This window comes from Cucurbita moschata, unplaced genomic scaffold, assembly GCF_002738365.1.
Source record: "Cucurbita moschata cultivar Rifu unplaced genomic scaffold, Cmos_1.0 Cmo_Scf00020, whole genome shotgun sequence".
Classification (NCBI taxonomy): domain Eukaryota; kingdom Viridiplantae; phylum Streptophyta; class Magnoliopsida; order Cucurbitales; family Cucurbitaceae; genus Cucurbita; species Cucurbita moschata.
Window position 1 is genome coordinate 54,098 of NW_019268536.1, and position 15,061 is coordinate 69,158.

The 15,061-nt window shown below is 38.5% G+C and overlaps 4 protein-coding genes across 5 annotated transcripts in view; 3 read left to right on the forward strand and 1 right to left on the reverse strand.

Annotated features, from left to right (window-relative positions):
* Nucleotides 1-2,266, reverse strand: part of LOC111457944 (VAN3-binding protein-like) — a 3,571-nt gene extending 1,305 nt beyond the window's left edge. Inside the window, exons 1-5 of one of the 2 annotated variants that reach the window (XM_023100403.1) lie at nucleotides 1,805-2,266; nucleotides 1,600-1,728; nucleotides 746-1,169; nucleotides 269-523; nucleotides 50-99 (exon numbers count right to left, since the gene is read on the reverse strand). In XM_023100403.1, coding sequence (XP_022956171.1) covers nucleotides 50-99; nucleotides 269-523; nucleotides 746-1,169; nucleotides 1,600-1,728; nucleotides 1,805-2,059 — 1,113 coding nt within the window. In that variant the 5' untranslated portion in view covers nucleotides 2,060-2,266. Of the gene's footprint in view, nucleotides 1-49; nucleotides 100-268; nucleotides 524-745; nucleotides 1,170-1,599; nucleotides 1,732-1,804 lie in introns of both variants that reach the window. The other variant, XM_023100402.1, reaches the window with a different exon arrangement.
* Nucleotides 2,267-4,333: 2,067 nt separating this feature from the next.
* LOC111457945 (protein IQ-DOMAIN 14-like) lies at nucleotides 4,334-6,099 on the forward strand. Its single transcript, XM_023100404.1, has 4 exons — nucleotides 4,334-4,919; nucleotides 4,996-5,235; nucleotides 5,327-5,953; nucleotides 6,044-6,099. The coding sequence occupies exons 1-4, from the start codon at nucleotides 4,503-4,505 to the stop codon at nucleotides 6,062-6,064; spliced, it is 1,305 nt and encodes a 434-aa protein (XP_022956172.1). The 5' UTR covers nucleotides 4,334-4,502; the 3' UTR covers nucleotides 6,065-6,099.
* Nucleotides 6,100-7,631: 1,532 nt separating this feature from the next.
* LOC111457943 (sulfate transporter 3.1-like) lies at nucleotides 7,632-12,334 on the forward strand. The gene is made up of 12 exons (XM_023100401.1): nucleotides 7,632-7,961; nucleotides 8,027-8,234; nucleotides 9,085-9,256; nucleotides 9,359-9,424; nucleotides 9,594-9,707; nucleotides 9,810-9,926; nucleotides 10,070-10,196; nucleotides 10,300-10,586; nucleotides 10,679-10,869; nucleotides 11,577-11,662; nucleotides 11,734-11,810; nucleotides 11,942-12,334. Exons 1-12 carry the CDS (start codon nucleotides 7,646-7,648, stop codon nucleotides 12,119-12,121), a joined length of 1,941 nt encoding a protein of 646 aa, XP_022956169.1. The 5' UTR covers nucleotides 7,632-7,645; the 3' UTR covers nucleotides 12,122-12,334.
* Nucleotides 12,335-13,861: 1,527 nt separating this feature from the next.
* LOC111457817 (leucine-rich repeat extensin-like protein 6) overlaps nucleotides 13,862-15,061 on the forward strand; it is a 2,278-nt gene continuing 1,078 nt past the window's right edge. Inside the window, exon 1 of the mRNA XM_023100215.1 lies at nucleotides 13,862-15,060. Within this exon, the coding sequence (XP_022955983.1) occupies nucleotides 13,886-15,060 (1,175 nt within the window). The 5' untranslated portion in view covers nucleotides 13,862-13,885. The remainder of the gene's footprint in view (nucleotide 15,061) is intronic.

Genomic DNA, 15,061 nt, shown 5'->3' on the forward strand with positions numbered 1-15,061 from the left:
AAAAAAAAAAAAAAAAAAAAAAAAAAAAAAAAAAAAAAAAAAAAAAAACCTGATTGGTTCTACTCAGATAAACAGAGACGAGTTTCCAATGGAGATCGCCTGCACATGAAAAAGCTAATTAAAAGGAAGAAAAAGAACGGAGAAATGGGATTGTTTGAATCAGTGACATACGTTCATGTTGAGTGTAAGCTCTTTTTATAAATTCATGATGATCTTCTTAATTAGTAAATGGGAGACTTACTCCCGACAGTTTTCAACAAAAGGTTACCGTTACGAGTCCGTTTAAGAAGTTCGCAGCCCTTGGCAAGCAATCCTCGATAGCAGATAGGTTGAATTATGTCAAGCTTTGAGTCACAAGGTTGCAGCTGATCTCCACTCAACTTTTGATTTACGACGATGTTATTAATTAAGCTACCATGGCTGGAGCCCTCGCCGCTCGACGATGCTCCTCCCATCCCTTTCTCCGCTGCATTCCACACGTCCTTTGTCGCCCGTGACTTCAGCGTTGCTGCTCCTCTTAGTGCTACAATATCCATTCCACAATGTCATAATATCAAAGTATTATTAATACATATATATATATATACATTTATTTTTGAATTCAAAAGAAGTGATTGAATTCTTTTGAAGAAAACAAATTCAAAGAAGAATTAGAATCAATTCTAAAAAGTTACAAAAGAAATTTAAGATAAAAAATTTGTAGGACGCAACCCTATAGCCGAAAATAAGAAAACGACAATATAACCTGTTGCAGCGGCGGCGGTGAGCGTCATAATATCGCCGGCGGACTTGACATTGACGGCGGAGCTAATAACAGAAGCGAGGTGATCATGTTCGGCTCCCATAGCTTCAGCAGCCTCCACGCATTGAGCGGCGACCAATGTAGCGGCGGAGGCCAAAGCTATATCGGTCTTATGAATATCTTCCCGGTCGTTTACTCCGTTGGAAGACGCAGAGGCGGAAGCAATGGCGGCGATGGCAGCGGCCACCCCTGCAACCGAAATAGCAGCATGAAGCTGGGCATTCTGAACTCTGTTTTCCTCTTTCCTCCTCTCCTTGCGCTCCTTCAGCCAACGCCCGACCGTCTTTCCGCCGCCAACAGCGGCGGTGCCGGACCCATTCACGGTGGCTCGAAAATGGGTATTGAAAGAATAGTTGGATCGGTAAAGCTGCATGGAATGTTGGCGATTCATGATTTAGAGAAATTTAGGGGAAATGAGTTTTTTTTTTTTTTTTTCTTTTTTCCTCTGTTCTTTTGGTTAGCAATTGATCAACAATTGACATCGCCATGGTAGAAACGAATGAAATTGATCTGAATAATGGTCGCCGGAAACTCCCTGATTCTCGGATACCCACCATTGATTTTGATGAACCTTAAATCCTAAAGACCAGGTCTCTTCAAAGTTTCCATGGTCAACTATAATTCTAGAGCCTAATTCAACCAAAAAAACAAAAATTCCCGGAAATCCACTGTTTTAAATCATATTTAGTTAATATTAATGGTTTTAATAGTTGTAATAATGTAATGTAATGAATAAATTATATCTAAAAATGGACTTTTTTAATTTACGACCGAGCCAGAGTGACAGGAAGAGGAACCTTGGAGTCGAGGTCGGCGATTTCAGAGGGAGAAAAAGGTGGGCTGTCGGTTAATGAACCGCCGCTGTGGGCGGCGTTGAGTGGGCCGCTGCTATGCGACAGCCGACCGGAAGTCCGAGGAGACACATCCTGCTGCACCACAAACACACGCAGATTTTCAGAAAACGACACAAATTTCTCAATTTAGAACAAATTAGGAGAGTACCGAATGAGACAAAATCCGGTCCATGACCATTTGGGAAGTTTCAGAAGAAGTAAACGAAAATGGGTTCATAAACACCAAGAACCCGTCGGCGTCGCTGCTGGAATTTTCCAACACAATATCACCCCAATTCCCGCCGCCGTGACTGCCGGCCGGAATCCGGGAATTGACCAAGTGGGTCGACGGCGAAACCCTCCAAGATCTCGAAAGGAACTCCAAGGAGGAATCCAGAGGGGCGAGGGAGGACGGCCGGGACATGGCGGAGATTGAGAAGAGGAAGAAGAAGACAAAAAGGGAGAGAAAATAAAAGACAGGAAAATAAACGGATTGAGTGTTGGTTAAGGTTTTTGGGGAAATTTAAGGAGAAATGTGACGTTTTTGCTGTGTGCCACTTTCTTGTTTCTTTTGCTTTAATCTTAAGCTTCCGGAGCTTAAACCAACAAAACAATGTAACATATTCTGCACTTCCCTTTTACTTTCTCAATTTATGGAAATGGTCCCTAACTTTTCCCCTATTATCAATTTTACCCATTTATATAATAATCTTAATCTTACGAACGACTAAATTCAAAATTTCAAAATAATTAAATGAGAAGTTACGAAAAAAAATATTATTTTGTATAATTTTCTTTCTTTACTATTTAAAATTATAAAATATATTTTCTTTTAATTCTTTCGTTCAAACCAAACAAGCCTTTTTGCCGCAAATCTAGATACTAGGATGTTTCTTTTATTTGGGCCTTCTGGCCGAATTCTTACGGCCCAAAATCCAGCCTTCTCCATTATGGGCCCAGGCCCAATATATTTACATAATCGAGGCCCAAACTCAAAAAATAGCCTAAAATAAAAATTCAAACTTTTTATTATTCTTTTAGGTTTTACTCGTTATATTATTTTAGTAGAAATCGTATTTTAAGTAGTAATATTTTTATTTTTTTAATTCTTAAAAATGACTATTTTAATCCATGTGTAAAACAAATTTACCAACTTAAATTTGTTGGGAGTGAGTCCCACGTTGGCTAGTTTAGGAATGATCGTAGATTTATAAGTAAAGGAATACGTTTCTATTGGTATGAAGCTTTTTGGGAAGCTCAAAACAAACTCATGAAAACTATTCTCAAAGTAGACAATATTATACCATTGTGGAGAGTCGTGATTCTTAATTTTTTAAGACAAATAAACAAGCTATTTTCTAAAAAAATAAGTATAAAAATAATGGCTAAAATGATATATAATAATAATTTATAATTTAAAAGAAAGAAGTAAAGTTTAGGTGGTCGGAAACCCGTGAAAGTAAGTAAAAAATGGATGGTTGAGGTGGCGGTGGGCGGCGAGTGGGAAAAAACACGGGAACGTGACGGACATCCGACAGGATAAAGCGTCAACAGCAATCGAATTCAATGCTGACGCGACAGTCTCCACAAAACTCCCACTCCCAATTTCTACCTATATCTTATAACAAATTAACAATTAAATGTCCCCTTTTTCAATAATAATAATAATTATATATATATATATATATAAACATCAACTTCAATATTCCAAACATGTTTGAAAATTACATGTCTCAAAATGATAAGACAACTACATATATCATGTTTCAAAATTAATCAAATTTAAAATTATTAAAACCCAAATAAAAATTAATTATTTCATTTCTCTTACCAATTGATTAGTATTCATATCTCCTAATAAAATAAAATAAATAAATAAATAAAACTATTCCCTAATTAATGACTTTAGCACATGGAAAGATTTATTTGCTTAATTTTTAAATGAGCTCCATGTGGAGAGCACCTAAGCATACTTAGACAACATATTAATCAAATCTACACTAATTATTTATTTCTAAGTTTTTATTTTCAGATTTCCAATAAAAATTAATATTATGAATAACCCACTTAATTTAATTTTCCATCCCTTAATAAACAAAAATGTAACGCGAATTAAAAGCTTATTGTATAAATTAAAAGTATAGTTTGATTATTAATTAGTATTCATAAAGGGGATGAAACAAGGCAAAGTGCTTCCCAAAAGCAAAACAGGAAGTTGAAACGAAGAGAAGCACTTATTATTACAAACAGGCCATGTGAGTGCCAACTAATTATTGTTTAATCATTTAATAAATAATATTATCTATTTTTTCCTATTTTGTTTACAATTTTGTTTATTTACGTAAAAATATATAATACTTTTAAAGTCTTATCTTTTTGGTCCCCAGGAACCTTCTTATTTTATTTTCTTATTTTTTAAAATTACGTGAAAATTCACTTTTATCTTATATTTGTATGAGTTGGGTTCATATAATTTAGTATAAAATTAATTAATTACAAAAATATTAAATATATTTGTTTTTATCTTATTCTTTGAAAGCCACTAAATTATTGAAGATAATGTTAATGTAACGAGGCATGTGGAAATCTGACATTAACACAAATATAGTATAAATTAATGGATAATTAATTAATTAATTAATATTTATTGTTTAATTAAAGTAGCAATATGATAAGGTAAATACAAAAAGAAGAAGGTCATCGATATATTCCAGAATCTGGGAGCTTACCACTCTGTTTCTCAACACGTAAATTTGTGAGTACTGACAAACAACACGACATGTAACTGAAGGCCGCCATTTTCGTCTCAAAAGCTCATAACGAAGCGAGAGATCTCCATTTTTAGTTGATTCAGAGAACAAGAAGACATGGGTAAGGCCGGAAAATGGCTCAAGAATTTCCTCTCCGGCAAGAAGTTCGACAAGGAACATTACCAAATCGCCAATCATGTTTCTGTTGTTTCCTCTGGAAATTCAACGATTCCGGTTTCGTCTCCCAAAGAGAAGAAGCGATGGAGTTTCCGGCGACCCTCACCGGCAAAGGAGGTGAACACGCCGGGATCGAATGTCGCCGTCGCTGTCAACCCATCTGTGAATACCACGTTTGATATGGAGAAGGAACAGGAAAAACACGCTATGGCGATGGCTGCTGCGACGGAGGCGGCAGTCGCTGCTGCACAAGCCGCCGCCGTCGTGATTCGTTTGACTGTAGCGTCGAATGGGAAAGATAGTAGAATTGAAGAAGCTGCTGCGATTAAAATCCAATCCGTTTTCAGATCTTATCTGGTAAATGCACAAAACTCGAATTGACGACCGCCCAAATCGAAATCTGAAGAAATTGTGTTTGTGATTGAAAATGCAGGCGAGAAAGGCGCTGTGTGCTTTGAAAGGGTTAGTGAAATTGCAGGCGATGGTGAGAGGCCATTTGGTGAGGCGAAGAGCCACCGAAACTCTGCGGTGTATGCAAGCTTTAGTGACGGCGCAGGCCAGAGCACGAACACAGAGGATCAAAATGGCGGAAGATTCACAGCCCACTGCCCATTCATGGCACTCATCCCATCGAAAATCTTTCCAAGAAAGCCGTCAAAGACACACCCATCAAGTAATTTTCAAACCCCATTAAAATTTGATCTTGTTTTCTTCATTTTTGTAACGATATGGTACAACTCTGTTTTTTTCCCCCTTTTATGCAGGAGATTGACAGAGAAATGGAAGAGAACATAAAGATCGTGGAGATGGATTTAGGTGGAAGTCTAAAGAATCGCAATAGCTACAGCCATAATACCTATTCGAATCAAGAAAACTACCGTCTCTCGCCGGCGCCGTCAGCGATGACCGACATGAGCCCGAGAACATTCAGCGGCCATTTCGAAGATTACGCCTACGGAACAGCTCAAAGTAGTCCCCAATGCTTCTCCGCCATGGCGAAATCCGACCCAAATCGCATCCCATTCGAATTTCCCAGATCCGAATATGCAGAATCTTTGTCTTACGATTACCCATTGTTCCCAAATTACATGGCGAACACCGAATCGTCGAAGGCGAAAGTGCGGTCGCAGAGCGCACCAAAGGCTAGGCCAGAGTCGCTTGAGAGACAGCCGAGCCGAAGGCGGGCGTCAGTGGAGGGGAGGAACATTCCAAGGGCGGTGAGAATGCAGCGGTCGTCGTCACATTTGGGGTCCGCCGCGAAGAACTACGGGTATCCTCCATGGGCGGTGAAGCTGGACCGGTCGTCAGTATCGCTGAAGGACAGCGAATGTGGGTCGACGTGCTCGGTGCTGACAAATCTGAACTATTGTCGATCGGTGGCATCGCAGGAAGTGAGTATTGAACAAATTTAAATTGGTACGTTTTTTTTTTCTTAACCCCATTTTGAAGGAATTTTGTTTGTTTCTTCTTCTTTGTTGCAGGTTTATGGGAACAGGCACTAACAGAGAAGATGATGAAATAATAACAATAATAATAATAATAATAAAAACCTTTCCAATTTCTGACCTTTCTTTGATTCTTTTGTTTTCCCTTTGGTGTGTGTGTGGGTGTTTTGTTTTAGTCTTCAATGGAATGTAATTATAATTTGTAATGTTTTTGTTAATAAAATTGCTTAATGTTTTTGTTATTTTATATATCTTATTTGATATTTTATTACCAAACAATTATCTAAGTATCTTATTGTTATTTCTGTTTATTACAGTTTTGTAATTTATTTGATTATAAATAAGATAATTTTTCCACCATTTAACTAGGTGAATTCAACAAACATTCTCCGTGTCTATCCAAAAAAAAATTATTATTATTTTTTGTTGGGATCAAAATAAGATTCTAGCTGGAAATTTGCATGGATCGGATTATACACGGGTCGAATCACGGATGGAGAATATAATTCTCCTATTGACACTATTTAGTTAACAAGATAAACCTCTCTCCATTCCCTTTTCCTACTCTATTTTTTATCCTATGCAAGTAGGGGCTCCGGTAGGACTTAAAGGAACATCTCTAAACTTATGGTATATTGTCTTGTAAAGCGTGATGGGCTTCAAATTGGACCACAAACTACCTTATTGGGCTTCAAATTTGATTTAGTGTTATTGAGAGATTAATTTATTAATTAAGATTCTCGTCTAAATTAGCCGATTTTAGTAGATAAATAAGTGTAGAGATGTCGGTGGGGCGGGGGAGGGACAGGGAAGTCATCTCCATCCCCATCACGACTACCTATTTCATTTCTCATCCCTACAAATTTTTTCATTTATGTTTACGGGAATGGAAGCGGAGATTACCCGTGATTTTTTTATAAATTTACCTACTAATTTATTTTTCTATACTTTTCATTTTAATCTTGAATAAGTCTGTAAGGTAACAATGTTACCAATGTGGTAACAAATTATGATGCAGACATTGACAACTAATTTTATTTTAAAATAAACATTCATGTTAATAATATTCTTAATATAGTAATTAAATAATTTGATATTCATTTTATATACGCCATGCCAAATCACCCTTTTAATCTTATCAACATGACATTATGATTTAAGCAATCATTATTTATTATAAATTAAAACAAAAAATTTACCTAAAATGTGAGAAATTAATTAAATTGGTAATTTTGAAAAATAATTTTCTATTTTCACATTTTAGAGAACAATTAATTAAAAAAAAAAAAAAACAAAGTTTGTTAAAACTATATATATAAAATAGATAAAAAAAAAAAGTATTTAAGAGGTTAATTTGTTTAAAAAAACTAAAAACAAAAATGGTTTCATAATTAGTTTTTGAAATTTATGTTAATTTTATCAAAATTATCCAAACAGGCATTTCTGAGTCAGATCTGGTGCCTCATCGATTTCCAATGGTCAAACGGCAGTTGACTTGCGCCACGTGTCGAGAAAAAAATGGGTCCCCGAATCCACTCTGGAGAAGATCCCCGAGGCCGAACTGGTTAATCAGCACATTATATATCCGACGCACAAACCCAAATCACCCAGTAAAACTCATCCATTAAAGTTGGAATTATGGGTAATGAAGAGATTGAGAGCCCTCACCGTGTGGCCATTCCTCCGACCAAGCCGTTCTTGGTGTCCTTAGGCGCCAATCTCAAAGAGACCTTCTTCCCCGATGACCCTTTCAAACAGTTCAAAAACCAGCCCATAGGAGCCCAGATTCTTCTCTGGCTTAAATACTTTATCCCCTTCCTCGAATGGGCTCCTCGCTACACCTTCAATTTCTTTAAAGCCGACCTCGTTGCCGGCATCACCATCGCCAGTTTGGCCGTCCCTCAGGGCATCAGCTATGCCAATCTTGCCACCATCCCCCCCATCATTGGCCTTTGTAAGTTCGTGCACGATGCCTTTTGGTTTAACACCATGTTGGTTATTAATCATTTTTTAATGCAGATTCCAGCTTTGTGCCGCCATTGATATACGCCATGCTTGGAAGCTCCAAAGATTTGGCGGTGGGGACTGTGGCGGTGGTGTCGCTTCTCATGTCCGCCCTATTGGGGAAGGAAGTCAGCCCGGTGGAGCATCCCAAGGAATATGTGCAATTGGTTTTCACTGCCACTTTCTTCGCCGGAGCTTTTCAGGCCTCTCTCGGCTTTCTCAGGTAAACCATTTCAGTTTGGATAGAAATCACGACTTTCCATAATGATATGATATTGTCTACTTTAACCATAAGCTCATGTGGCGTTGCTTTTGGTTCTCCAAAATACTTCCCATGAGATGTATTCCTTGTTTGCTTATAAACCCATGATCATTTTTTTTTGACGTAGGACTCCCTCCTAACATTGATCAACAATCTTTCCCTCGAACAAAGTACAACATAAAGCCTACCCTGAACCCCATGGTGCCCTCGAATGGTCTCTCCTCAATCAAGGCTTGACTCCTTCGCTAGAGCCCTCGAACAAAGTACACTATTTGTCTCAACAATCATCAATAATCCTCCTCTCGAACAAAGTACAACATAGAGCCTCTCTTGAGGCCTATGGTGCCCTCGAACAGTCTCTCTTTAATCGAGACTCGACTTCTTTTCTGGAGCCCTCGAACAATTACACAATTTATTCGACATTTCTGTCACTTTTAACTACACTTTGAAGCTCAAATTCTTTGTTCGACATTTGAGGATTTTATTGACATGGCTACATTTAAGGTATAACTCTAATACCATGTTAGGTTCATAATTCCTTATTCGACCTTTGAGGATTTTATTGACATAACTAAATTTAGGGCGTAACTCTAATAACAAGTTAAAAATCTTGATTTTTCACAATGGTAATGGTATGATATTGTTTACTTTGAATGACTTTGTTTCGAGCTTCTCAAAATGTCGAGTGCAAATAAAATATAATTCTTACTTATAAACTCATGATCATTTTATAAATTAGCTTCGGACTTAGTTCCAACGAATCTCAACCATTGACTCGTATATTTAACGATTTGACGTTGGAAAAGTGCAGACTAGGGGTTATTGTGGACTTTCTGTCGCATGCAGCGATTGTGGGGTTCATGGGTGGTGCGGCGACGGTGGTTTGTCTTCAGCAGCTAAAAGGCATAATGGGATTGGTTCATTTCACGCATGAGACTGATGTTGTATCCGTCACGCGCTCTCTTTTCTCCCAAATTCATCAGGTTTACTTTCTGCCTTTCCACCGCCGCCGCCGCCATTTTTGTGTCACTTCAAAGCTTTCTCTCTCTTCTGCAAATTTTCATTTTTGTGTCCCCTTTTGACAGTGGAGATGGCAAAGTGTAGTGTTGGGTTGCAGTTTTCTCTCCTTTCTCCTCCTCACCAGATACTTGGTAAGCTTCTCAATTTTATTTTTTAAATTATGTTTACTAAGATTAAATTGTAAACCCAATTTTCAAAATTGAAAATGAAAAATAATAAATTATGTTGTTATCTCTTATTCAATTATTCATTATTAGTAGTTTTGATACCATGATTAGCACAAATTTTAACGAATTGCAGAGCAAGAAGAAACCAATCTTCTTTTGGATAAATGCATTGGCGCCTTTGCTTTCCATCATCTTGGGAAGTCTTCTCGTCTACTTCACCCACGCTGAACGCCATGGAGTTCAAGTGGTAACTCACTGAATCCCCATTGCCGTCTCTGTTTCTTTTGCTTTTAAGATCAAACACATGTCTGAATCTTTATTGGGTCTCTCTGTTTTTGTTTCAATTTAGATTGGGATTTTGAAGAAAGGGTTGAATCCCTTATCTGTATCTGATTTAGTATTTGGGCGCCCTCATCTTCCCATTGCCATCAAAACAGGGATCATCATCGGAATCATAGGCCTCGCTGTAAGTTTCTTCTGTTACATGGGTGTGCTTAGAAATATGACTACCAGGTGTTTGATGAAATGTCCCAAAGAAAAAAAAAATAGTGAACTGTGTAATCTACAAGTGAACCATCTTCATTTCGATGAATTCATTGTATAATGTAGGAAGGAGTTGCCGTGGGGAGAAGTTTTGCTACACTTAAGAACTACCACATTGATGGAAACAAGGAGATGATTGCATTTGGGTTGATGAACATTGTTGGTTCTTGCACTTCTTGCTACCTTACTGCAGGTCAGCTGCGAAGTCAATGGAGGAGCTTAAGTTTTGGTCCATCAATTATTAGATATCCGCGAGGCCCATATGATGATAATCATTTGATTTTTGAAAATTGCAGGGCCATTTTCGAGGACTGCAGTGAATTTCAATGCAGGATGTAAAACTGCGGTCTCCAATATTGTCATGGCAATGTCTTTGATGATCACTCTGTTGTTTTTGACGCCATTTTTTCGTTACACACCCTTGGCGGTGCTTTCCTCCATAATCATCACGGCTGTGATTGGCCTAATCAACTATGAAGAGGTCATCCACCTTTGGAAAATCGACAAATTCGACTTTGTCGTCTGCATCGGTGCATACATCGGTGTCGTCTTTGGCAGTATTGAAACGGGCTTGATCGTTGCAGTGAGAAAATTGATAGAATGAGTTCATGTTTATATTATAAATCAAATCCACGTTTATGTTTCTCATTTGTATCAATTGGCATTGTTATTCAGATTACAATCTCTTTGTTAAGGGTGCTTCTCGTCACCGCAAGGCCAAGAACTTCAATATTAGGCAACATTCCCAACTCCACAATTTACAGAAGCATTGATCAATACCCAACAGCTAACCGTGTGCCTGGAGCTCTCATCCTTCAATTGGAGGCCCCAATCTATTTTGCCAACTCAAACTACGTGAGAGAGAGGTAACATTTATGCAACTAGTATGTAACATGTCATTTTTTAGCTTTTCCTTCCGAGTTTTCCCTCAAAGTTTTTAAAACACGTCTGCTAGGGAGAGATTTCCACACCCTTATAAAGAATATTTTTTGGGCTTTCCCTGTTGAGCTTTCCCTCAAAGTTTTTAAAACGCTTATGCTAAGGATAGGTTCACCCTTATAAATAATGTTTTGTTCTCGTCTCCAACCGATGTAGGATCTCACCATCCATCCTCCTTCAAGGCCATCTCACAATATTTCACCTCCCTTCGGGGCTAAGCATCCACGCGGGTTCTTGCTAGTACTCTTTTCCTTCTCCAATCGACATGAACCCTCCAAATTCACCCCCCTTCTAGACCCAGCGTCCTTGTTGACACATCGCCTCATGTCCACCCCCTTCGGTGTTCAGCCTCCTCGTTGACACATTGCCTGGAACCTGGCTCTAATACCATTTGTAACAGCCCAATTCCACCACTAGCAAATATTGTCTTCTTTGGGCTCTCCCATCCCGGCTTTCCCTCAAGATTTTTAAAATGCGTCTGATAGGGAGAAATTTCCACACCTTTAGAAAGAATGTTTCGTTCTCTTCCCTAACCAACGTGGGATCTCACACACCAACGGCACAATCATCTACATTATATGCATAAAGATGAGAATGAAGATGCTGATCCTCATTTGTATTTCTCCTGTCCCAGGCTTTCAAGGTGGATCACAGACGAAGAAAAAAGGATAAAATCATCAGGCCTAACCAGCTTGCAGTACATAATTCTAGACGTTTCCGGCAAGTACTTCAACGAACAAACGACCTGATCTCTCTTTTATCTCATATACTGATTTGAAATTTAAACACAGGCGTAAGCAGCATTGACTCAAGTGGGATCACCATGCTTGAAGAGGTTAACAAGAGCACTGAAAAAAGGGGTCTCAAAGTACGTATTTCCAACTCATTATTCATCTTAAACTCCCTAGAAATAGAATGCTGTTTGATCTCCAGTACCAAAAACCCAAAATGACACGCTATGATAATATTCTTTTCTGTGATGTTATGTGATTGTTGTAGCTTTTGCTTGCAAATCCAAGAAGCGAAGTGATCAAAAAGTTAAACGTGTCGAAGTTCATCGAGGCGATCGGACATGAACGGTTCTATCTCACAGTGGGAGAGGCTGTAACAGCCTGCAATCTCAAGCTCCACACTTGCAAGCCAAATCCTGTTGGTGCTGAATTAGATTCAACTGTGTAGCCTGCAAAATAACTCCAAGCAGAAGGAGAGATCAATTTGGGGGTCCGCCCACCAAGTCCCCATGGTCAAATTGCTTTTGGTAAGGCTTTTGAAGTGTTACCCCATGCTTCTAGAAAAGAAACCGATCATAAACCATGTACTATGTGAATTATTGTACAACTTACTCTTCAAGATTTATAAATAATTCAAATCGTGAGACTTTTTTTTGTTGTTGTCTTGAATGTTTCTTTCTCCATAAGCCAAATGTCTGCCTTTTTGACTTTTTGTTAAATATGAACATAATTCTGTCAGCATGTTTGAGGCTGCAAGTGGTAAGGTAACCCAAAATTCCACATCACAAACAAACAACAGCCTTTGACAAAGACCATGCAACTCTGTTCCTGTCTCCTGTCTCTGTTCTAATCTATTTATGCCTTTCTCATTGGTTTATCTGTAGGTTGAGCTAACACCTTCATTTTAGCTCAACTTTTAACTCCCATTTTGTTTGTTTGGTGAGACCATTTCACTTTCCTTCTTCAATGTCCTTCAAACTACTCTCATTAGTATTAGTACTTTTTTCATCGAGCTCGAGATGTTTGAGCATTGAGATGGTAGTCGGTGTTTGATCCACTGAGTGATGGTAGTTTGTATCTAGAAAAAGTGCAATCATACATGTCATCTACCTCTTATATGCCTAAAGTTTGTTTCTAGAGATATAATCATTCTCTCTAAACTAGTTCAACACATTGTTGTAAATGGAACCAACGATGGAACCACCTGACCAACTCTAAAGATAAATAATTATCAATAGTCCATAGTCCAAAATCTAGTGTTAATAGAAGAAAATCAATAAATTTCATCGTAAAATTAAGTGAGATTTGAATTTCTAACGTTTAGTTAAAACCATATTTTAAACCGCCCGAGTTTATAAATAATTATTAAATTCTAAAGTTGAAATAAATGGTCGTTAATTATTTTTTTATTATAAAAGTAAATGTGTAGAATATTAAAATTAAAAGCAGCCAAAGTTGATTAAAACCGCGTTTTTGGTGAGGTAAGAATTATGATATTAAATTTCTTTAATTAATCAAATATATATTTTTATTAAACATAATACCCACTTCATCCGTTGAACATTTTAAAATAAAATATTTTAAAAATACCAAAGTGATCCGCTTGCCCTATCCTTTTCCTATTTTCAAAATCTCTATTTTTTCATTGGCAGGTAAGATTGATATTGCTAAGAAGTAGTCAATTATTTTTTAAATCATATTTTCTCTTACATTTTAAAAAATATGTCTCGAATATATTGGTCAGAGAGGAGAACGAGTCATTCAGTGAAAGGGTGTGGAAACATCTCTCTAGTAGATGCGTTTTGAAACTATGAGGCTAATAGTGATACATAACGGGTCAAAACAGACAATATCTAGTAGCGATTAATTTTAACTGTTTTAGATGGGAGATCTAAGCAACCCAGTTCAAAAACCAACGTAACCTACCTCTTTCCAATTGAGTTGAGAATTGTCAGATTGTCTTTTTAATTATATAAAAAATTAAATTTATCTATAATACACGTAACATTAATAAACTAAAATTTTATAAAGTTTAAATATCCAAACCTTTACCACCCGTTCCAAAAATTAAATATTCTAATATTTTTAAAAATAAGATAGATTGTAACTCTGTTATCCAGATAGGTTGGGTTGACCAACCAAAATATGTATCATATATATATATATCATAATGCAATCTTATAGTACCATGCCTCATTAAACCTCTTCCAAAATGAAAACCTCAAACTTCCCTCTCCCAAAATCTCTCCTCCTCATATCCATCCTCGCCCTCCTCTCCAACCCTTCATATCAAGCGACTCCCCGGCCGCCATCGCCGCCCCCGCCGCCATTTCTCCCCAACCCGAGGCTTCTCAAGGCTTACACTGCTCTCCAAGCTTGGAAACATGCCATCACTGCCGACCCAAACAACTTCACCGCTGACTGGTACGGCCCCAACGTATGCAACTACTCCGGCATTTTCTGTGCCCCCGCTCCCGACGACCCCTATATCCTCACCGTCGCCGGGATCGACCTCAACCATGCCAACCTGTCGGGCACCCTACCCGACGACCTCGGCCTCCTGACCGACCTTGCTCTGTTCCACATCAACTCCAATCGCTTCTGCGGTACTGTCCCCGAGTCCTTCCAGTGCCTCACTCGCCTATTCGAGCTCGATCTCAGCAACAATGGCTTCTCCGGCGAATTCCCTTCTGCAATTCTCTCTCTTGCTGCTCTCAAATTCCTCGATATTCGATTCAACAAATTCCATGGGGATCTCCCTTCTCCCCTGTTTGACATGAAACTCGATGCTCTGTTCGTCAATAATAACGATTTCAAATTCTCCTTACCGGAAAACATCGGCAATTCCCCTGTTTCTGTTCTGGTTTTTGCTAATAACAACATCAATGGCTGCCTCCCCTCCAGTTTATCCAACATGAACAATACACTCAATGAAATTATAATCACGAATAGTGGGTTGAATGGGTGTTTGCCGCCGGAAATTGGGTCGTTGAGCAATCTCGCCGTCTTCGATGTCAGTGACAACAATCTTGTCGGACCACTGCCGGAGACGATGGCCGGAATGAAGAAATTGGAGCAGCTAAATGTCGCACATAACCAATTATCCGGTGAAATTCCGGCAAGTATTTGCTCGTTGCCAAAATTGCAGAATTTCACGTACTCGTATAATTTCTTCTGCAGTGAGCCGTCAGTGTGCCTGAAACTTCAGGCCAGTGATGACCAGAAAAATTGTTTGCCGGAAAGGCCACTGCAACGTTCGCCGGAGGAATGTAAAGCTTTCTACTCTTACTCTGTTGACTGCGGCGTCTTCAGTTGTACTCGTCGCCCGCCACCGCCACCACCACCACCTCCTCCTCCTCCTCCTCCGCCACCCCCACCACCTCCTCCT

Bases quoted from the DNA above. Each gene is read 5' to 3' on its own strand.
- LOC111457945 (XM_023100404.1), top strand. From the start codon at position 4,503: ATGGGTAAGGCCGGAAAATGGCTCAAGAATTTCCTCTCCGGCAAGAAG. The intron at 4,920-4,995 runs GTAAATGCACAA...TTGAAAATGCAG, and splicing joins CCGTTTTCAGATCTTATCTG to GCGAGAAAGGCGCTGTGTGC. The intron at 5,236-5,326 runs GTAATTTTCAAA...CCTTTTATGCAG, and splicing joins GTCAAAGACACACCCATCAA to GAGATTGACAGAGAAATGGA.
- LOC111457943 (XM_023100401.1), top strand. From the start codon at position 7,646: ATGGGTAATGAAGAGATTGAGAGCCCTCACCGTGTGGCCATTCCTCCG. The intron at 11,663-11,733 runs GCAAGTACTTCA...ATTTAAACACAG, and splicing joins CATAATTCTAGACGTTTCCG to GCGTAAGCAGCATTGACTCA. The intron at 11,811-11,941 runs GTACGTATTTCC...TGATTGTTGTAG, and splicing joins CTGAAAAAAGGGGTCTCAAA to CTTTTGCTTGCAAATCCAAG.